Source organism: Notechis scutatus, chromosome 4, assembly GCF_049901735.1.
Source record: "Notechis scutatus isolate UNSWTSFEM ecotype Mainland chromosome 4, rNotScu1.2, whole genome shotgun sequence".
Classification (NCBI taxonomy): domain Eukaryota; kingdom Metazoa; phylum Chordata; class Lepidosauria; order Squamata; family Elapidae; genus Notechis; species Notechis scutatus.
The window spans coordinates 114,055,094-114,077,974 of record NC_142012.1 but is presented as its reverse complement, the minus strand read 5'-3'; the positions used below and the strand labels follow the sequence as shown (position 1 = coordinate 114,077,974).

The window sequence follows — 22,881 nt, the reverse complement described above, 5'->3', positions numbered from 1 at the left end:
GTTGTGAGCTTAAATGGATTTATTTATTTTAATTATTTATTACATTTATATGCCACTTGCCTTGCTATCCAAAGTGTTTCAGGATGGCTTACAGTGGCATAAAAGCACAAAATAAAAGCATCAAAACTAACAACACTTTAGTAAAGGGCTTTCGTCTCTCTACTAGCCATCTCCAGCATAGCGCACTCCTGTTGGGGCTCCAAGCCAACCAGTAGAGCCAAGTTTTAAGACCCTTCAAGGCAGAAGGATGGAGGCAGATCTCACCTCTCAGGGCAAAGTATTTATTGTCTATTATGCCTTTGAAGGTGATCTGAGAATTCTTTCTTAAACAGAATACTGAACAGCAAAGTATATTCTGGATTACAGATATCTACGCATTATATACCAATTCCTATGGCAAAATTCTAAATATTTTAAGAATCATTTAAAGACCAGCTAATTTGCAATTTTATTTTGAGGAGCTAGACAGAGATTATTACATGACATAATGCAGTAGTAAATCACAAATATTGAAAGTGCAAGGATTTTTGGCATTGGTACCACAAGCTAAGTAGAATAAAGTGATGTGTTTTTATTCGCTTAGAACAATAAAATCTTGCAGTGTGTCATGCTAAGTGAAGTCCTGCTGATTTCCATGATGAATTCTGTATTACAGGGAAAAGTTTCTTCAATAAAAATGAGAATTTCATGAACAGCAAAAATGTTATTTCTCTTCAGTTAATATTCATGATTCAAACTATATACCCTGCCATCTAACATTAGAGTGTGAGACTAATTAGTTCAGGAACTGGCCTCTAACAGGTCCAGTTAGCATTTCCAACCTGCAATTGTTTAGGTCCAAATTGTGCAGAGCATTTAGCCTTGTTTTTTGTTTCTCCTGAAAATGGAAAGGGAAATATGTTTGACGTTATACTGAATGAAAGTTTGGAAATGACATGACGACAAGGCAGTTATTTTAGAAAATGCTACCTCCAAAATGCTGATTGCCACAACACTATCAAAATGGACAAAGCCATAAATGCCAAGGTCCTTTTTATTTCACTTTGGAGGTAACTATCTTTCAAATCTCAACAGCTGGACTATTTAACACAATCGAGTGAATCAGAGTCTAATTCTTCACTGGGCTCTCCATGGGAGGCCTGCATTAGTGGATGGCAGTCATCCAACAGCTGACACACAGCCAAAGTCTGAGAAGCCTCTGTCATTCAAAATAAAAATGGATAACGGAGCAATCATATTTATCACCTTCAAGGACAGGAAAACGGGAGATGAAAGTCTGTCAATAGAACACAGTTTAATGGCAAATTCCAGTGATTAATAAGTTGTTTGTTCTAGCACAAAATCAGAAATTGCCACTTAGGTTTTCTCCGTTCTTCTTCCTCACAGATACATATATTTTACATAACTGCTGTTATTTTTGAGGTAATAATATTGTTAAAAATCATAAAATCTGTCCAAGGACTTCACTGCTGATTTATTACACTGTATCTTGAACTGAAATTTGGCACAGTTATTGTGTAAAATAGATTTCCAAATTCTATAACAAGAGCAACAAAGCACAACTACCCTATGAAGCCTTGTTACAATGAATAGGATTTGAACAAGACTGGATCAGGGCGAGTTTCAGGCAGTTGTTAATTCTTTCCATAATAGTCTCAGTGGTGTTAAACTGCACTGTGCCGCTCCAGATTAACTCTTGGTCCAAATTAAATGATTGTTTTTATGTTAAAAAAGCTACTTCTTATAAGCTATTTTTATTGAAAAACCAAGGGGAAGGCAAACGATGAATTCTCTTTCAATCTGCTGCCCTCTATTGCTATGAATGATCCCACAGGCAGCTCTACCTACCATGTATTCAGTCTCGTGCTAACTAAAAGTCTGCTGCCTTTAAAAAGTCCAATTTTACCTCTTTAACAGTTAACTAAATACTATACTCCTTTTTGGCAATAGTAGAATTTGTGGCTCCCCTGCTTTTGTTTTGACTCTGGGACTGTCAAAACAGGGATTTTTGGATTCCAGAAGGATATAAGGTACTAAGGTACACAGATTCCCTCATGAAGATAACACTAGAATGAAATCTCATTTCAGTTATCGCCAATACCCCAAATCCAACAGCATATTACTACCGTAAGTTCTGGGTTATTCAAATAATGACTAGACAGCCACAAATAAAAGACTCATTTTTCTCATCCCAGTGATGCCATTTTTTGTTCCAATTAATGACATCTGCATATCACTGATGCATCACTTTATATAAATTACTGAACAGCCACGTCAATGGTTCCTGTCATGCTAAGAACTGGGTGACAATCCATCTCTAGTGCTAGAAGGGACATCGGCATCAAAATGCTTGTTTGATATTTTAGTTTCATGGAATAGTCTTATGAATTTTTATTCCAAGATCACTTGAACAAGAAAACATAGAGGCATGACTCTGACTTGCCCAATTTTAAAGCATTTTTTCTGTGGTAGCCATATGCATTCAGTTATTTTGTAGTCCAAAGGGCAGTGTTTTTTTTTAAAGGAAGATTCTAAACTTCCAGTTCATCCTGTTGTATCTTTCTAATATGTTGTTAAGTCTAATGGTCCATGAGGAGACTACAGATGGAAAACCTTTGTAGTTGTATCTCTTAGACTGGGCTGTTTCCTGCAGTGACAGTAGATAATTCAGTAGTGCTAAGGTTACAGCTGAGAGAAGGAGAGAAAATCCTTTAATTGTATAAAATCATCAGATTAAGTCTTACCCTGTATGTAGTTTGCTCTGTTAACTGAAATTGTTTACTAAAAGAAAAAAGGAAGAAGAGAAATATACCCTTCTTCCATTTTTGAAAAATGCCATGAACTGTCTTAATTTATTCCAAATAAAGTAATCAACTAACTATTAATGTTATTTATTGTGTCTAATTTCTTCCAATAACCACACTGTGCGACAGGGATAAGGTGCATTCCAAAAGAGCCAGAGAGCTTTTGTGGCTGAGGATGGATTTTAGACATCAGATTCCTTTATTAAATATTTCAACTTGGTCTCCATCACTCCTTTTTCATTTTGTTATTGTTTTAGTCTTTCTGTCCCAAACCTTCTACTCTACAGATAGCAGCCATAACTGAAATCAAGTTCAATAACATGGCCATTTTCATAGATCAATGTAGCTATGGTTACTTTTTAAAGAAGTTTGAGACTCATTCCTAATTGCACATTTGGTACATGAATGAAATCTTAAGTGGGTTCCCTGTTCTCTTCAAAGGGGAAGCACTTTATATAGAATATGCTTTAAAGAAATAAAAATGATCATAGTGTCCTTCAAAGCCACTAAAACAGTACAGAGCACTGGCAGGAAGAACGGATAGTATGGCAAAAGATCTCTTCATGCCTGTTGCTTATAAAGCGGCAGACCATTGCTGTCTTATAGTTCTATTAAGAAAGAAGACAACTTAATTGCCAGATCTGGTAGACCTGGTAGACACCTGAGGCAAACATGATCTATTTAGAGATTTCCACAAAGTAAGGATGCACAGTGCTTATTTCAATTCAACACTGCAACACTTTTTCAATCCTTTATTTGATCCTGCCCACTGTAGGGCAGAATCTGGTGGGATTTCAACCCTCTGGTTTAGTTATCCTTTATGACTCTATTTTGCACCAATACACAGTAACCTTTTCTCCCCACCAAAGGAACCAAGTTGGCAAGGAGCTCATTCAGTCTTTCTTTTAATACCCCAAACATTCCATAGCTTTATGGTGACATCTCTATCTTTTTTGGAACAAGTCTGACCTCTTGTCCTTTCTATTGGCAGCAAATAACTTATTATCGTAGGAATAATAAAGAAGGGTGTTTATCATCAGCCTTTCTGGAATAACAGCATGTTGCTATTTAATCCCATGTTCCAACATAGTAATCCTATCACTTTTATTGGATTTAAGTCTGCATAAGGGCAAAAGACTGCCATTAAATCTGACTCGTCCTTGCATTAGCTTTTGCTATACATTGCATATTTTAATCCAGCTGAATTGGAAAATCCCTTTATATTCTATGTTTCTATGTGTTTTAGTAAATGCATACAGATAGACCACCGTTTACAATCACAATTGGGACTGAAATTTGCATCACTATCCAATGCAGTCAGCAAGAGCACGTGACTCCCTTGCTTAGCAACAGCAATCCTGGAAGTTCCTATCAAAATTCCAAATTCATGGGTGGTTAAGCGGGAAGTGGGAGGAGTCCCAGTAAGGCATGTGGCAGTACTATTGGGGATGGGGGAGGCCCCAGGAGGCCTGGGACAGTATATGTGCATGTTCAGGGGGAATTGCAATCTGGATTCTGGACCAATTTAGGGAATGCATACCCTTGACTCGGGGATTCCTTGATATGCTGGGGTTCTAAAGCTGAAAGAACTGCAACTATCCAAGCCTGACCCAGCAATACAGTGGAAAACCACCACCGTCTGGGAAACCACAGTCTTAGGAAACCGACATAGGCATCCTCATACTTTGCACTCCTAGGCCCTGCTACCTGCTACTCCACAACTCCAGCTGATCTCTGTTTTCTTCTTCCTCCCACTGCCAATGAGATATGCCCGGTCTGGCTCTTTGGGAGGAAGTTGCTGGCCGCATAAAGTGATCTTTCCCAGGTTTCATGTGGCAATGGCCATATGTGACCTGAAGAAGAAAGTTTTGGGTGGCCTGCAGCTGCCTTGCAAAGGGTCAGACAGGCATGCTTGGTCAGCAGTGGGAGAGAGAAGACAGCAAAGGGTAGCTAGAGCATCAAGGCCACAGAATTTAAAATAGGGGGCCAAAAGGACATAAGTGTGTGTGTATACAGGGGGAGGGAGTTGACATTCCCCTGAAGTCAGAAATGCAGATGGGCTGCCAAGCGGCTAAATTTTGATCACATGATCGTGGGGCACTACAACAGCCATAACTTTGAGAACCAGTCATAAGTCCCTTCTTTCAGCACGGCTGTGATTTCAGTCACAGTCCTAAGTCAAGGACTATCTCTAGTTTTGTTCTTTTTGTTTGTTTGTTTGGTTGGTTTAAAGAGCAGCCGTTGTAATGTTGAATGGGACTCAGGCTCATGAGGTGGGGTACTTCTTTCCATCTGCCAACACCTCATCTTTAATGTAAAACAACCATGCACACACACAAAAAAGGAATCATATAACATAAAGACCTCAGTGGAGGGCAAAGCTTTGTTGAACAATCTGCTTCAAAGCCCGACTCAAGTTTTGTTAAAAAGGAAATTCTATCCTATTATGGGAAGGGGCTTGCTTATTGCTGTTATACAGTATAACATTTTGAAGTGCCACATATTTATTGCACGTCAGCTATGCCAAAAGGAGACATCATAGTTTAATGGAACAGCCCCACACTTTTGTGTAGCCCCGCACTATGTGAATAGTTCGCAAAAGCAACCTTCTTTATTTAACCAACCACAAAATAAGTTAAAGTGATCATGTCTCTTTTTTTTCCTCATGTCCATTTTGTGAAACATCTCTGCCATAAGCAGCTTGAACATTGAGTTAGCCACCTTGCTTCAGGGAACACTACTGACTTTCCGATGAAAACAATCACAAGTCCTGAGGTGATTTAAAAACAGACAAAGCTAATTATTTTAAAATGGAACTCCCTGATTTAAAGACAATGACCAAGGGATCTTTAATTTTAAGTTATTTAATTTTAAATGTCATTATATTTAAATTTTGAATTATTATTAATACTAATAATGCATTAAAATCAAATTTATCTGGATAGTAATATTAATTAATATCACTAATATTTAAAGTGTTTATTTAACAGACCTCATGATGTGCCATTTGTATGATGCTGCAGAGAAGTAGGGTACTGATGCAGCACCTTCTTGTTTCATCCATCTGAAGGAGATTATGGATTTTTGGTGAGCTGCTTGCTTTGCTTCTTGTAAAAAGCATCACACTAAAGAGAGACTAAACTGACCCCTTATAGTTATTAAGAAAGAAAGTCTGCAAGAAACTTGTTTTTCTCAAACCCCTCATAATGAAATAATAGAGCCTATTAGGTGGACTTTGAAACTAGGCAGCTTAAGAGCAGAACATCCAGGTGTTATTTATTGTCCAAAGGAATAAGAGCTACAAATTCTTATATAAAGAAATGCTCCCAATCCAAAATAGCAGTGCAACTTCACTAGATTCAAAGCTAGCATCTTTTCTGCCCTTGAAGAACCAATCTCTCCCTCTTCTTCCCTCTCTGTCTATCTCTTCCATGTTTCTCGTATCATGCATTTTTAGATTATGACCCTAAAGGCCCGCCTTTCTTTTGTTCTTGATTTAAATGATTGGCCTTAGTACAGGAGTGAAGGAGGCAAGTAGTTCACAAAAATAAAAAACAGCGGAAATCAGTTTGGATGGACATTACCTAATGGATCTTTTTGCCATACTAATTTCATTTTAATCAATCCTGAACAAATGTTCAATGTTAAGAGCTTTTGTAATATTTCAGAAACCACTACAGGATCAGGTACTGTATATACTTAGGTGTTTATACAATATTTGAATATTATTAGGCAAACCCTACATTATTACATGTAAAAAGGTATAGATTATGATGTTTTTTTTAATTTTTGGAAACCAGATAAACCCTAAAGATTCTTTTTGCCTCTTGCTGAATAGACAGGCTGCATACTAAACAAAACATCATGTCTGCTTTTACTGCATCTGTCAGCTATGATAGTCAACACAAGATCCTTTTCACAGCCAATTCACCACGCATTCTGGGAGACCTTGGCTCTACAATTATTTCATTTCCTCCCTTGCAAATGTAATTTCCACTTAGTTTTTTGGAATAAAAGGTAGACAAAAAAGGTAGCAGGGGTAGCAGAATATACTGATTAACATTATCTATTCAAAGAGGTGAAAATCTACAGATGAACAATGCTGTAGTTTATAGGAAACAAAAATCAGCTCAGATCAGAACTAAATTGCCTTTTATATGGTTCAAAAGTGGTTAAAAATGCAACCATGTCAAATTAAAGAAATTTAATCAGAAAGCTACAAAAAAAAAAGTACAGGATTTTTTTTTATCAGACAGTGCCAGTGATCAGAAAAGGAGATTTTCTTTTAACACCCAAATTTAGAAGCAAATAAAATAAAACCATGAAGGCAAGTGACAGAGGAAATAACTCCCTTTTCTTTTTTACAAATGATAAAAGCATTAGTATGGAATAAAGCAGTGCACGTAAATAGAAGTGAATTGAATTTCCACTTCATTTGTTGAGGTTTACCCCTTTGAACTATGAGATGCAGGCCTTGGAGAATGGGTGTTCCTTTTTCCACTGATAGAGCAGGAAATCAGAGGTTTAATTAACCATTATTATAACATTTGTCTCACCTATTTCTTTTTTCTTTCAGTAATAAACTGCCTGACATCCTGGAAAAAGGACCAAATGAAAACCTGAGAAGAGTTTCTTAAAAGCTGTGAATTGTTATAAAACAACTGACCCTCGACCGGATCTATCTGAAGTATGTATTTCTGAAGAGGGATTAACTCTTTGATGATAAATCAGCACTTTGAAAGAAAATGTACAGTCAGGTAACACCTTGTCCAACCGTACTAGGGATTTATTCAGCTAAACAGATGGAGGCTTCAAATGTCGGATCCCAACAACTTCAACTAGCTCAACAGCCTGAATCCCACTGATTAAGAGTTGTTTCGACAGCTGTGCCTCAAGCTGAGAAAATATTCATCTTCTTGGCAAATGTATGCTGTACTATGACTAATGAGATAATATTGCTACTAAATGTCTAAATTCAACTAGAGTCCTTGTATTATTTGGGTTGAGCAACTAACATGGCTGGAGATCAGTATCCTGGTAGCTGAAGTTGCAATTCTTATTTCCAAATTTTATGTCTTTCTTAATGTCAAAAATCAGGAACGCATCTCAAAGCTGGCACAAATAGAAGATTTGATGATGATTTGGGGTGATTTCAATGTCCCATTTTGGGGGTTGGAGACAGTTCAGGAATTCATGGCTGCCATGATGACCATGGCCATGTGCCAGATCATTACCTACCTAATCCAGATATCTGGCCACCTACTGGATCTGATCTTCATATTGGGGCAGGTAAGACATGATCTGATCCTGGGGATTTTTTTTCTCAGTGCCTTATTGAGGACCTAGTAAAAATGGATTAATGGGAGCCAGCAGTCTTCACAGTAACTGCTGCAGGAAGAGTAGATAAAAACAGTGACCAGCAGAACATCTGTTCAGCTTTGGTTGGTACACCACTCGCAGCCTTACCTGGAATAGAATGCTGTGAGGATGTTCACTCAAGATCTCATTCAGATTACTGTACCTCATTGTACACAAGGCTACTCTTGAAGGCCATCAGAAATGTCAACTAGTGTAAAATGCAGCAGCAAAACTAACAATTATGAAATTTTTAAAAATTTCTATGTGCACAGATGTTAGGTTTACTTCACCACTATCATGTACATGTGAACCATTATGAAATGTCATTGCCTTGAATAAGACAAAGGTTTCAAAAATATCTAAAATCTAGTACAAATAAAATAGTGGCAAATGTAGGATGTAGGTGTAGGATGAGAGTGAAGGTTGGTTCTCTGAGATTGTGGGTTGGTTTCTGAACATTTCATTACCAGGCAAGGTAACATCTTCAGCAGAGTTTAAAGAATGTCAGTGTTCTTCTGTTTATAAGGGCTTCATGTGTGGGTTGTCACACACCTTGAGGTCTTGATACATTCAACCTAAAGCCCTTATAAACAGAAGAATACTGACATTGACATCCCCTAAACTCCACTGAAGATGTTACCTAGCCTGGTAATGAAATATTTGGAAACCAACCCACAAGCTTGGAGAACGAGCCTTCACCCTCACAAATAAAATAGTTCATAAACTCTGAAGTATGAAGCATTTGGAGACATCAACCGAAGTTATTACTTACTGAGTGACAACTGCAGAACTTGTGCTTTTGATCATTTTATGAGTCTGTTCATCCAGCTCTGAAGATTTGGAACTGAAGTTTCCTGCTAAATATTTTTTAGTCAATTCTGATTCTGTTCCAATGGAACCCAAAACTGGCATAGATTTAGATTCAGATGTAGCCAAAGTTCCAGTTGGATCTGAAATGTATAAGAGTCCGGCATCTGTGTTATATGTTGTTCACATAGCTTAAATCTATATATACCTTTAAATAATGTTTATACTGGGCATACAACTCCAGATCATTTATATCATTTCGAGTGTTCAGATCTCCTGCTAATATATTCCCAGTTGGGAACTGGGAGTTTAGCCTTGGGAATAAGATAATTAATTTCACCATATAAATCACTATTTTTTTCAAGTGTCGAGATACACTATATAACTACTGTGGAGAAAGCAATATGCTTGTAACCAAATAGAGCTTTTTCACCAAAGTTAGAGTCATGACCATAGAAACTTAGTTACTAGACTTAGAGACTAGTTAAGCAGGTTCTTTGAGGTTTACCTTCAGCCATATCCTTTGTCCACCTCTGACCATTCCTACTCTTATCAACAGATGCTGCTTTACTCAAATCAATGGGCCACAGATACCATGTTTTCTACAACAGTTTATCAATGTAAACTACATATTTCCCCCCAAAATGATCTGTTATTTAAATAGAAAAGAGGCACTATTTTAAAAAATGTAGTAGTTGAAAAAATTTTGTTTGCTCTCTTGTACACCAATGTTCATCCAACAACATGCAGTTTTCACTTTCTTCCTTCATGCTTGCATTATTTGGAAATGCATGGTAATGGACCAGAGAAATGAGGGAGGGGACATGTTTGCATTTATAACTATTATCAGGGGAAAAATAGAAAACTTATTTCCTGACTATTTTTTTATTTGCCATTTTTTAGGACAACACCTTCCTAAGATGGCTTATAGAAACAGCAAAAACCTATACAATGCAACAGTTCTGCGTAGCAATTTGCATAAAACAAAGTTGAAGATGGTGAGGAATGTGGTCACCAAGTTGCTGAATGGGACACCTGGCCTGAAGATGACATTTTTGAAGAAGCTGCACTGGTTTAAAAATTGACTACTAAACCTGGTTCAATATTTTTATTATGATACATAGTTGGACCAGGACGTCAACAGATTGCCTATCCTATCCCATTAGATTTATAGTCTTGGTTGATTGCTGAAGTATTGGGGAAGATCCTGCTAAACATGCTGAGAAATTCTGAATGCTATCTGATGGCTTGTTATTAGCAGCCCTTTTCTGGAGCAGTGCTCTTTTCTTCTTCCTGAAATTTAAGAAGTGTTTTCTATATTACATTTAGGCAGCTGCTGAAAATTTAGCCTCTCTCCAGGTTTCCCCAGTACAACTGCAGACATATTTTTCCTTCTTTCCCTCCACATTTTAATGAATATATTTAGTTGAATATTGTTTCACATTGCATTAAGTACTGTTCTATTATTTATTTTACTTAATAATTAAAAATGCTTTAAGATGTTTCAGCATAAAGATTTACTAATTAAATAAGGCAAACAGAGTAAGGATACATGAGAATAAATTTTACTGATCATTGAAAAGATCTATCCAATGGTACTCAATCTGACTATGCCAAATTTACAAAAAAAAAAAAACTTCTTTTGAAGAGTATCTCAGTGGGAGACACATTTGTACAGCTGCAAGCAGCCCTTTAATTTACTAATCTCAAATGATTTAGGACTATGTTGTTTTAGAAATGTTCTTATCAAATGTCACAAATATATTAATGTTCCAGGCCATCCTGATATCCCTTTGTTATTATTAATATGATATCCAACTGTTAGTGTATCTGCTCATCTTATCAACTGAAAAAGTTCATATTAGTTGAAGAAGTCACAGCAACTTTTATCTCAATGTACAAAGGAGTAGAAGCTTACTTAGTAATCCAAGAGTTTACTAAGCAATACTGTGATGTTAAGAGCGCAACTATTATGAGAACACAAATTAGCTGAAAATATGATCAGAGCTCTGCCAAGTAATGAGGATTTGCATATTATAGTTCCGTAAGAAAAACTTGATTAGTGGAGTACTATTGAAAATGTAACACAATCCAGTTGCAGGTTCTGAAAACATTACTTACTGCTATCAGTTGTCACTTTTCTGAGTCTCAGAATTCTTTCTAATTCTGTTTCATTACCGTATGTGTCAAGGGATTTTAAACTTCTGGAACTTGCAGATGTATTCAAAGTCTCCTGCAATAAAATATGTCGGTGAAAAATGACCACTATGAGAATCAAGATAACTTAATGGTAATTGTAAATAAACCCTACGCTATCTATTTCTAAGTATCTTCCAAAATTATGGACCAAGTTATGATGGCAGCGCAAAACAAAACATCTTACATATACAGCATGCAGTCTGGATTGTACCTACATACTCTTGAAAATGACTATGGAAACAAAATGAAAACACAGGATATAATTTTTACACTTGGCACATCTTTAAAGACTTAAGCAAAACAGCATTTAATTCCCAATGTTTCCTCCAATTAAGTTAAATCTTGCATTTTGTTAGTTCTTTGAATTTAACAGAGCAGTCATACTATTAGCAAATCAGCCCTTGCTATTGTGCTTGGGCTACAGATCTAGTAGCAAAGCGAATAGCATAAGCTGTTTTACATCACGCTTGAAATGGAACAAATGAATATCACTTTGTTTACCACAATTATACAGAGGCCAACATAAAATGCATAATTAGCACAGTAACAATATACATATAAGTATTTTGCTTTATGTCCCCTGATCCTATTCTTTCCATCTCACTGTGTTAATGACTAGGCTTGTGAGCGCATTAGAAGTTGGTTCTTATAAAGTACTCTTTTTAGTTCCAATACAGAAAAGATGTACAAGTAGCAGATTACAGTAGATCTTATTATAGCTAGTACTAAGATCTTATTCAGTCTACAGGCTGAGGACTTTAGATGGAAAAGGGGTACCCACATTCTTTCTGTAAAAGCCGCACAGAAACTGATGAAATTAGAAGAGACACCCACAGATCTTATGATATCTCTCTGCATCTTTTTTTTTAACATATGCCAAATATCACCAAAATTTTACCAGGGGAAAAAAACCCATAGTTGGCCTCCCTGCCTCTTTCCATCCCATTTCCACCCCTACCCTGCTAGATCGCCATCCAATTTACCAGTATTCCTTTTAGTTCTGTCACTGCATTCTCTCCGGGTTTGGCCACCTCTGGCTGTAATTAAAACAAAACATTCATCTAGATGGATCTGATTTTGCAGATGCTAAATAAAATATTTAAGAGTCAGAAAGAAAGAAAGAAAGAAAGAAATCACATCTACAGAAAGAAAAATAAAAGTAGGATTCCACAAGAAAGTATCTATTTTGAAGGATAAGGTTTTGGAATGTAGCAGTTATATCTTAAATGAATCTTAATAGAATAAAGTTGAGCAGGAAGGCAGGAAGAAGAAAAGTAGGCAGAAAGTTGGGCAGGGTTTGTGTGTGTGTTTGTTTGTTTGTTTGGAATATTTTTGACTTTTAAAAAAAAGAATGTTCTAACAGCTCGTTCAAGTATGGTTATATTTAACTGTAATAATACAGAATGAATTATAATGCTAGTGGTTTCCATTCTCCCCTGAAACTTAACAAAAACAACTTTTCTTGAGAATCAGCCTAAGAAGCTATTGAAGAGCAGGTGACTGACAAAATCCACATTTTTTTTAAAAAAAAGTAATAAGGTTTCTACAGTTAAATAACTCAAGTCATTTTAATCATACACATATTTTTGCTAGACATAGTTTACTCTACATGTGCTAAGAGCTGATTCAGCTACGAGGATCAATACATTGTATTCTGAGTACTAGGATCTTATTCAAATCTAAGGTTTCTCGTATCAGAAAAGGGAATCCCATGAATTGGCTGGTGGTTTCTTAATATTATTGATGGCCCTAACTCAATCTAAGCAATTACATAAAACCCTGTCATATTAAATTACATAAAAACCCTGTCATGTTAAAATAACAGATCAGAGCAGATAGGATATTCATAAAAAGAAAAGTTCAATTATAAGAAGGTGGTAGCCAATTTCTATAGAAAGTAACCCCTCTCCCTCATTTTTATGTAAATTGTTATCTACCAACCTTTGCCCTAAAACGGTTGATTTGGTTAACAGGTCTAAGATGAACTCCTTTTTTAATTCTATCCATCATTTCTTCTACAGCTTGTCTCTTCAGATCCGTTACTTCTCCTGTTTCCAAAATAAAGTAAAAATAAATTTAGCAAATGCAGGTCTTGGCATGTTCGGGTCTTTTCCCGTGTAAGATTGAGAGTATCTTGGTGACGTTTCGACAAGGTCCCACTCGCCATCTTCAGGCTGGTGCTTTTGGCTTTGTGCTTGTGCAAGCAAAGCGTGATCGGAGCTGCCGTCTCTCTATAAATACTGGTGGGGAGGATAGAGCACACAGCCAGCACCTCAGCCACACAGGTTCTTATGAAAAAGCCAACCAATCTGCAAATATCAACTCCATCAACCAATCAAGAAATAACAACACAGCCAACCAGCCTGCTTACAACAGAGCTAGCACACCACACCTCCCCACCAGTATTTATAGAGAGATGGCAGCTCCGATCAAACTTTGCTCGCACAAGCACGAAACTGAAAGCACCAGCCTGAAGATGGCAAGTGGAACCTCGTCGAAACGTTGCCAAGATACTCTCAATCTTACACGGGAAAAGACCCGAACATGCCAAGACCTGCATACCTGTACCCGTGAAAATCTATAAAAACAAAATTAGCAAATGTATCTACTTGCAGATAAGGTTGTGTCATGCATCATTACAAGCTGAGTTCTTTGAATATATAGTAACTAGAAGTGACCAGGTATTTAGCCTAGAAGACCCTTTAAATCTGAATTGAAACTTTAATGCTAAATTAAAATAATTTGGTGCAATTGCAGGTTTTAAGATCAACAAAGACAAAGATGTTGGCAAAAATATGAAGTCAAAAGATCAAATAAGATTGAAGAATAAAATGGGTTTTGAGATTGAGAATAAGATAAAATACTTGGATATTAATATGACAAATATGAATTTTATGTTGTTTCAAAATCTTTGCATTAAGATCTGGAACAAAATTAAGAAGATGTGAAGAGGGGGAAAACCACAATTGCCATTGTCAGGGGGAATTACTTGATTAAGATGAATGTCTTGTCTAGAACATTAATTTTATTTCAGACATATAAGTGTTGACATCTGATGTATCACTTAAACAGTGGCAGAAAGACATATCTAAATTTGTGTTGCAGGGAGAGAAAAACGTGAGTTAAATATAAGATGTTACAAGATGCAGAAGAAAGAGAAGGGCTGAGCTTACCTGATCTGAAATTATATTTCTCAATCTGCTGTTTGGTCTGGATGAAAGAATCGATGTTGCCAAGAAACAGGAGATTTTTAAGCTTAGAAGGGCATGATTTAAGATTTGGGTTGCATGGATATCTATTATATGATAAAGGTAAGGTTAATGTAGATTTTAGAAATTATCTGTTAGATATGCCATATTAAGAATATGGAATCTGAAAATACCTTTGGGACTCTCAGCACAGGAATTATTTTATAGAAGAGAAATGATTACTAAACATAAATGGTTATGGTTACTAGACATAACTGGCTAAACAGACTTACTCTCTTTAGAATTGGAATTTTCTTGAGAAGAATATAGAATAAAAATAAAAAGAACTGGCAATAAAAGGATGTTCCTATCATTGGTTTTTGTATGTATAATTATTCAAAAGATTGAAAGTAGATACAATAACTTGGTTTGAAACAAAGTAAGCTTGAATTTGAAACAAGAACTGTATACTTGATCCAGTTATTGCTAAAATGTATAAACTTCTTTTATAAAAATATGAAGGTTCTGGGTTCAGTTGAATATCAATCTTTAAAATCGTTTGAATCAGTGACATGGAATCAATTTTTCTCAGAGTTATTATCAATCTAGATTTTTGTTTCCTAATTGGGAGTTTCTTCCTTTTGGCCAGGCTCCAAGGAATCATTTTATATCTTAGTAATAGTGGTGGAAAGGTTGACTATATGTGTATCTATTTTGAGTTCTCTATTCAATGAAGACTGTCTCTGAATATTTATGTCCCTTTCTTTTTGCTACAACTAGAAGCAAGAGTATCTTCATCTGTGCTACCTTTTCCCTTTATAGGACACTTCAGCAAGAAGTGGGAGTACAGAATAACGTTCTCACTTTCAGCCATTTACCTCCTTATTTACCAGAAAATCAGCCAACTGGAGAAGATCAGAGTGTATTTTATCTTGCTTTGTGTCAAGATAATTGAAGAGAATAGTAGTACAAAAGTCATTATACCCTTTGTATCTAAATCAATCTTCCACAGGTTGTAGCATTTTCTCTTGTGCTCTTATTCTCTTGTCCGGAAGGAAGGAAGGAAGGAAGGAAGGAAGGAAGGAAGGAAGGAAGGAAGGAAGGAAGGAAGGAAAAAAATAGCTGTTTACAATCAATCCACTTGCCCTGAAGAAGACAGTAGGCAGTTGAATTTGCTCTGTCTTGATGGTACTGCGAAACCCAATGAGAAGATACTTCTGATATGTGAGAACAAGTAAGACACCAGCAAGCCTTTTGGGCCTTGCAACTGCCCCATCGGAGAAGGAAAACGTACAAGAACAGCTTCTTATCTTGTCTTATCTTAAGACCTCAGTCCTAATTGTTGAAGGAGGGAAAAGAAAAAAAGACCTAAGAGAATCATCATTTTCTTTGTTTATTAAAGAACAAAGCTCATCGATATCTCTGTTATTCTATGAATAGGTCTGTTAAGTCTGAGCAACAGAATCACTATCATCTTTGAAGAAGCAAGAGAAGCTTTCGACCTTGGCTGCCTACCCAAAGAAATAGTAACTTAAAAGGATATAAAAATTTAAATGCTCATTTGGAATCCTGGGAAAATAATTATACAATTTCTTACAAAATAGGTGCATGAATTTAATTCGTGAAAGTAAAGAATTTCATTCAATTAGGAATAGAAGTAGGCAGAAATATTATCAAAATCTTTTGCTCCTGCCAGCACCCAGTGTTTCCCAAAACAAAAGAATGGCAGCTCTGAACCAAGACTTCAGAGGTCTATCAAGCAAAATACTACAAAGACATAGAAATCTAACATAACATCTCTCCTTCTCTCCTTTCATCACTCTGTTGCTTCCTTTACTCTTTCCTTCATCCTCTCCAGAATCCAGAATACATTATCTTCCATCCTCCTTCTGTCCTTTGTTAATTTAATCTTTAACACACTTTTTGTATCCATTGTGTTTCTTTCCTATCTACCTAAAACCCTGCAGCTCTCCAATCAGAATGGAAGATGATATCTATATCTATATCAAATATCTATCTATCTATCTATATCAAATATCTATCTATCTATCTATCTATCTATCTATCTATCTATCTATCTATCTATCTATCTATCTATCTATCTATCTATCTATCTATCTATCTATCTATCTATCTATCTGGAAGGCTTGGTGGGAAACTACCACATTAGCATGCTGAAGAGTAGCACAGATTATTTTATAGGACAAACAATTTGATATGGAGAATACCAGATAGCCTGGCAGTCACATCTGGCCCCTAGGATTGCAAGTTGTTGCACTGTGGATCCTACAATAGGAGTGCTTTTAATTGTAATTCTATGGTCTGCCATAACACAATTGCAGTAGAAAGAAAGATGTTCAGAATGTGATGCTATGATTATCTGATTGTTCATCACAAGAAATCAGTCTGAAGGAATCAGCAGGTACAAACAAGGTTACGCATACTAATCAAACACAGAAACTCAGCTTCAGTATATTAGGTAGGCTGTATTTCACAGCAGAATCTGCTCCCTTGCGATTTAGAAATGTTCTGTTTTATATTTTTGAGCCCACCACCACAATTATTCATAGCAAAAAAAAAACCTGCTTGTTTGTATTGGCTTTCGGTGAATAGAAATGTTCTTAAAATTGGTTTATTTTATTTAAAGTGCCTAGAAGGCGCAATATTGTGCTGTGACAAAATGATTCATTTAAAATACACTCTACCTGATTGTTGTTGAGAAGAGGCTTTTTCTTTTTTGGTCAAGTTGCTATTTGGATGAGACTTCTTACGAATCATTGACATCAGAGACCTTTCAGAAAGAGAAGATGGGGACAATCACACAGCTTTCTCTTGAACATGACCCCAGTACTTAAAGAGCTTTTTGGATCTTAGCCACCTATAGTCCCACTGTCACAAGGACATAAATATTTCTGGGATTGGGGCCTGTTTCTATAACCCGACTTTGTGAAAAGAACTGGCATTAACCCACAAACAGCTAGTGCTTTTATTAACAAGTGTTCAAACATTGCCAGGTTGAGACAGAAATGTTGCACCTCCTAAAAATACAGCTTGTATATCATTTGTTTCGCTATTGCTGTTGTCAAGGCATAATGAAAAACACTCAAGATGTGAATATTAAAAAGGTAATGTGGCAGAGTGACATGTGTGACAAAATAAAGCTATTGCACAGAATAAAAAATTGAAGGGTTAGAATGTTAATGTGACACATTACTCTCCAGAGAACAATATTACCCAGCGGGGCACCTCTATAATGTCCTCTCCTTTCTACAGTATGTGTTTGCTGGAACAGGCCTACTGATAAACAAACAAAATGAGAATGGAAAATAAAGCCCTCACAGTATCCATGCTTGCATTCTATCTCCAAAGCATGATATTAATTTTAAACAGGCACTGACAAGTCAATATTTAATAAAATATGAGGTATTTGTTGTCAATTCTTTTCTTTTCTTTTCTAAAGGCTTTTAAAAGGGAGAAAACATTGTTATTAAGCATGTGAACCTGGTTTCCTTAGGTATCGTTCAAAATGTTAAAGAACAGGTAATGAATAAATAAATCCAGAGTTTTTGAAACATTCCTGCTACCTGCAACATTTAGAAAATAAGTAGAATTTTAGAACTGTGAGAATTACTCCAAAGCATAAAAGTTAACCTGTGTTACGGTGTCATGCTGCATATATATTCATATATATATGAGATAAGATAATGGATATTTTCCTGCCCATCTTTTTTCAAAGCAACTCTGGGCAGCTTATAACATTAAAAGCATTAAAATCATAAAAGATAAATATTTCTAAAATAATAGAAATGGAAATTACAATGAAAAATAGAATAATAAACCAATGAGGCAGGAGGTGCTGGGGACTGCCCATTAAAGTTGCTAGAATAACGCAATCTGTAGCCATTATCACTTCCATCTAGAGCAATCCTTCCTATCTATAAAACCTTCCTGAACTCATCTTTGATTTTTCCCCCTATCTCTCTGTTTTTAGTATCTTGCCAGTAGGTTTGCTTGTGTACATATGAAACCTGACTGCATTTATGATTAACTTATCTGAAGTCAATGCACTTCATCAGGTCCTGCCTATTTGTTAATATTAAATTAAACTACGCAGGTTCTTTTCCATGTCCTGCGGAAGAAATTTTCAGCAACAGCAGTCAGGAATTTTCATACCAAAGAAAGTTTGTTTCCAAGCTTGGGTCAGGGTAGTTAGTTACCCATCACTACTACTGCATGCTTCTTGTTAGATTAGCCAATAGTTGGCGCTAACAGTAGCACTGCTTTCATTTGTCATTTACTTTTTTAACCTATATATTCTCTACAGTGTTGCCAAATTCACTCACATGAATTTTCTATCAGCTTCTATCTCTCTTTTTCAACCATGGATATCATACTATTTGATGTTCATTACACGCGTGGTATTTGCCTTCTATACTCAAGCTGAGTGATGATCAGGCAGCAACAGTTCCAGTGACATATGGAGTAACAAAATTATTCAAAATTGGGAGTGTGCCTAGGTTGTACACAGTTATTTATTTACCATATAAGAGCTGTGGTGGTGCAGTGGTTAGAGTGCAGTACTGCAGGCTACTTCTGCTGACTGCTGACTGTTAGCAGTTTGGCAGTTCAAGTCCCATCAGCTCAAGGTCAGTAAAATGAGGACCCAGATTGTTGGGAGTAATATGCTGACTCTTTAAACCACTTAGAAAGGGCTGTAAAGCACTATGAAGCGGTATATAAGTCTAAGTGCTATTGCAACTGCTATATATGCAAAATAAACTATGAAAAATTCTGTAACAGAAGAAATAGAAATTGGAATTAAAGTTGTCAGAAGAAACATCAACAATAAGTTGATGACTAGCATAGCATGGCTGGAAGTGAGAAAAATTTAAGAAGCCCCTTACAGAATGTAAAGTAATGAATAACTTAATCTGCTGCTCAATTGTGAAAAAAAACTAAAATTATATCAATGGGCAATGCCAACCCTGTGTCAAATGACAGAAAAGAAACTGAAATAATAAAGAGACTTTATCTTCTTGGTCTTAAGAATTCACAGGTATAGTGACAGGAAATAAAGTAATGTCCGCTATTTGGGGGAAAAAATACTATGAGGAATTCAGACAAAATATTAAAGAACAGAGACATCACATTGATAATAAAGCTACATATTGTCAGGGCTATATTTTCCCAGTTGTAACATGTCTGTGGAAGCTGAATTAACAGGAAAGCTGAACAAAGAAAAAAAATGATGCCTCTGAATTGTGGTGTTGGAGAAAATAGTTAAGAATACAATGGACTGAAAGAAAAACCAGAGGAAGTAAAAACAAGACTACTCTGGGGACATGAATAATGAAATTACAACTAAAATATTTTGAACACCTAATGCTAATACAAAAGTACTAGAGGAAGCACTGATGTTTGGAAAAATTAAAGGCAACTGAAAAAAGGCCAACAGAAGGCAAGGAGATTAAAAACTACCACGGAAGACATACGTATGAAATTACCAAAACTCAAAAAAGCAGTTACTAACAGACGAACCTGAGAAAATGATGTTCATTGAGTCACAAAGAATTGGAAGTGACTGAATTACAGGGCAACTGAAGTCTGCTTTGCTTATTTCCAATACTCTACCCATTAGTGTTTATATACTGAATAAGAGGAATTCTGTGACCTAATGTTTTTTACTGATTTTTCATTGAATGGTTGATTAGCTCCTATTTATAGCAACTCTCTCACTTCCTTCTAAAACACAAAAGCCTTTATTTGAGAGTCTTACTTCAGAGTTTTCATCTTTAACCACCCCAGGATTCAGTTTAAAGACATCCTATCATGTTCACCAGGCTACAACCAAACACATTTTCACCAGTCTTATAAGAAGCAATCTTGTAAAGGAGCAATGTATATTGACTGATCTTCCTAGCATGGGGAAATCCCTTTTTACTCTTTTGTCTTGATCAGTGTAGCAAAGAGTTTTTCTGGTCACAAGATTCTGGTCTCACTGAAAGCATCATGTTAGGTATAACATTGATACCAAATATGGTTTGGGTGAATAAATATATAAAACTTAGATATCATGGTTTAAGTGCTTATCACTTTAAGCACAATGCAGCAGGCAATTAGCCGATTAAGGGTGCGGTTACAAGTTACAATATAAGGAAGCATTAGAAGCTGGAAAGCTTACTGTCTGTATCTGTAACTGTGTGCTGCTGCGACTTACTGTGTGTTGCTGTGACTAACTGTGATTACTGACTGTGAGTGCCTGTGACTGAACTGTTATTGTTTGCTACTGTTTGCTGAATATCCAGCGTTTGTTTCTCTGGAGAGTGAAACCGGAGGAGGAGAAGGTATCTTTATCGGCTGATAAAGATATTGCAAGGACTCTTAACTTGGACTATACTAGTGAGTCTTACTGGATGGAAATACTGTGAATGACTTAATGGACTGAATGACAATGCTTAAACTCTAACTGGATTAAAAACTATTTAAACTACAAACAGTGTTTGTGTTCAGTGTGTGTATACTCTGGGCCTTTCCGCTCTCCTTTGGCTGCCTGGCTTGACTACTGCTGAAATACTCTGCTAGGGGTTAATCCCCAAACCCTAACATTGGTTATGGGCCCAGCAGCATAGTCTAACTAACCAGGATATAGCAGAGAGAGTTGGTGTGAGTTGCACATTACTGTAAAAACAAACTGTTTTAATTAGTTTAAAATAGTCAAAATATCTGAAGAGTAATGGCACAAGTAAATTTGTCACAACTGTCCATGATATCCAGGCTGGATGGAACAAACTATGTTTCATGGTCAATGAAATGTAGTTTACTTCTCACGCAGAGAAGGTTTGTGGGACATTATAGCAAACCCACCAGATGTGAGTAGCTGGGATCCTGCTAATGATGATGATAACGAAAAGTTACAAGACTTTAAACTGAAGAATGAGCAGGCTTTATGCATCATAGGACTGACTCTCTGTGATCAGCAGCTTGTCCATATTCGTGGAGAAGAAAATGCTGCAAACTGCTGGGAGAACCTCAGGAAGATTTATGTTCGGGACAGTGTAGGAGCACATATAAATCTTACACGTAAGCTTTTTCGAACGCATCTTCAGAGGAATGGAGATATGTTAGTTCATTTAAACTGTATGAAGAGCATTTTTCAAGAATTGCAAGAAAAAGAGCTTATATTTAAAGAACTGCAACAAGTCTACATCATATTATCTTCATTAGATCAAAGCTATGATGACTATGTGACTTCGTTGGAAGTATTGCCTAAGGAAAGCCTCTCATTAACCGAGATTACAGGCAGGCTACTAGAAGAAGCCAGAAGAAGGCGTGAGCGTGACGAGCTGAGAGAAGATAAGAAAGAAGAGAAATTATCTTCAAAGCTTGAAAGAAACCAGCAAACCAAAGTAAAGCACCCGGAAGAAGAGAATTTATCTTCAACGGCATACACAATTAAAAAGTGTTTTAATTGTGGAGGCAGAGACATTTGGCAAAGTTCTGCAAAAAGAGAAAAAGCCAGAATGTAAAAAAGCCAAAGAAAGCATTTGAACTAGCCATGTTTAGCAACTCTGATGTGAAGAATAATTTATGGGTGGTTGACAGTGGCGCATCCCACTGCATCACAAGAGATAAGACAAAATTTATAAAAATGTCTACAAGTTCTCAACATATATCTCTTGCCAATGGCTGGAACCTGAAAGCGAAAGGTCAAGGTTTTGCACGTTGTCCGTACATAAACCAGGATATAAAAATGTTGTATGTACCGCAACTAAAGTTTAATTTGCTTTCAGTAAGGGTATTAGATAAATTAGGTTATGTAATTACTTTTAAAGATAATAATTGCATAATTGAAAAAGATAACAAAAGGGTAACTGCAGCTTTAAATGGAACATTATATGTATTAGATAATAGTAAGAAAGGGGAGGCACATACTGTATTTAATAATATAAAGCCTCATGAAGAATGTATCCATTTATTGCATAGGCGTTTGGGGCATGTAAATTTTAAAATGCTAAAACGTACAGTTGAGTTATCTGAAGGAATAAGGTTAAAACCTTGTGATAAATATTTGCGTTGTAATGTTTGCTGTGAAGATAAGAGCAAGGTATTGCCTGCAAATAGGCTAAATGGTTTCAAAACAAAAGAACCTTTAGAAGTAGTATTTGCAGACATAATAGGTCCAAAGAAACCCAGTATGGGAGGTGCTAGATATATACTGAGCATTATGGATCATTATTCTAGATATGGGTTTTGCTATTTAATGAAAAGCAAAACTGAAACATATCAACATTTTTTCAATTGGCTTAGGTTTGCTGAAAGAAAGTCTAAACGTCAACTGATAACCCTGGTGACAGATAATGGCACGGAATTTATTAATAACAAATTCCAGAACAGACTTAAGATAGCTGGAATAGAGCATAAGAAGTCTGCTCCATACAGGCCAGAACATAACGCTTTTATTGAAAGAAGAGGCCAAACACTACAGGCAATGGTTAGAACAATGTTAAATGATTCTGGGTTACCTG

At 36.2% G+C, this 22,881-nt stretch overlaps 1 protein-coding gene across 1 annotated transcript in view; it reads right to left on the bottom strand.

Moving 5' to 3' along the window:
- SHTN1 (shootin 1) overlaps positions 1-22,881 on the bottom strand; it is a 92,798-nt gene that overhangs the window by 6,566 nt on the left and 63,351 nt on the right. Inside the window, exons 12-16 of the mRNA XM_026670202.2 lie at positions 17,062-17,147; positions 13,110-13,216; positions 12,152-12,205; positions 11,091-11,202; positions 8,935-9,112 (exon numbers count right to left, since the gene is read on the bottom strand). Coding sequence (XP_026525987.2) covers positions 8,935-9,112; positions 11,091-11,202; positions 12,152-12,205; positions 13,110-13,216; positions 17,062-17,147 — 537 coding nt within the window. The remainder of the gene's footprint in view (positions 1-8,934; positions 9,113-11,090; positions 11,203-12,151; positions 12,206-13,109; positions 13,217-17,061; positions 17,148-22,881) is intronic.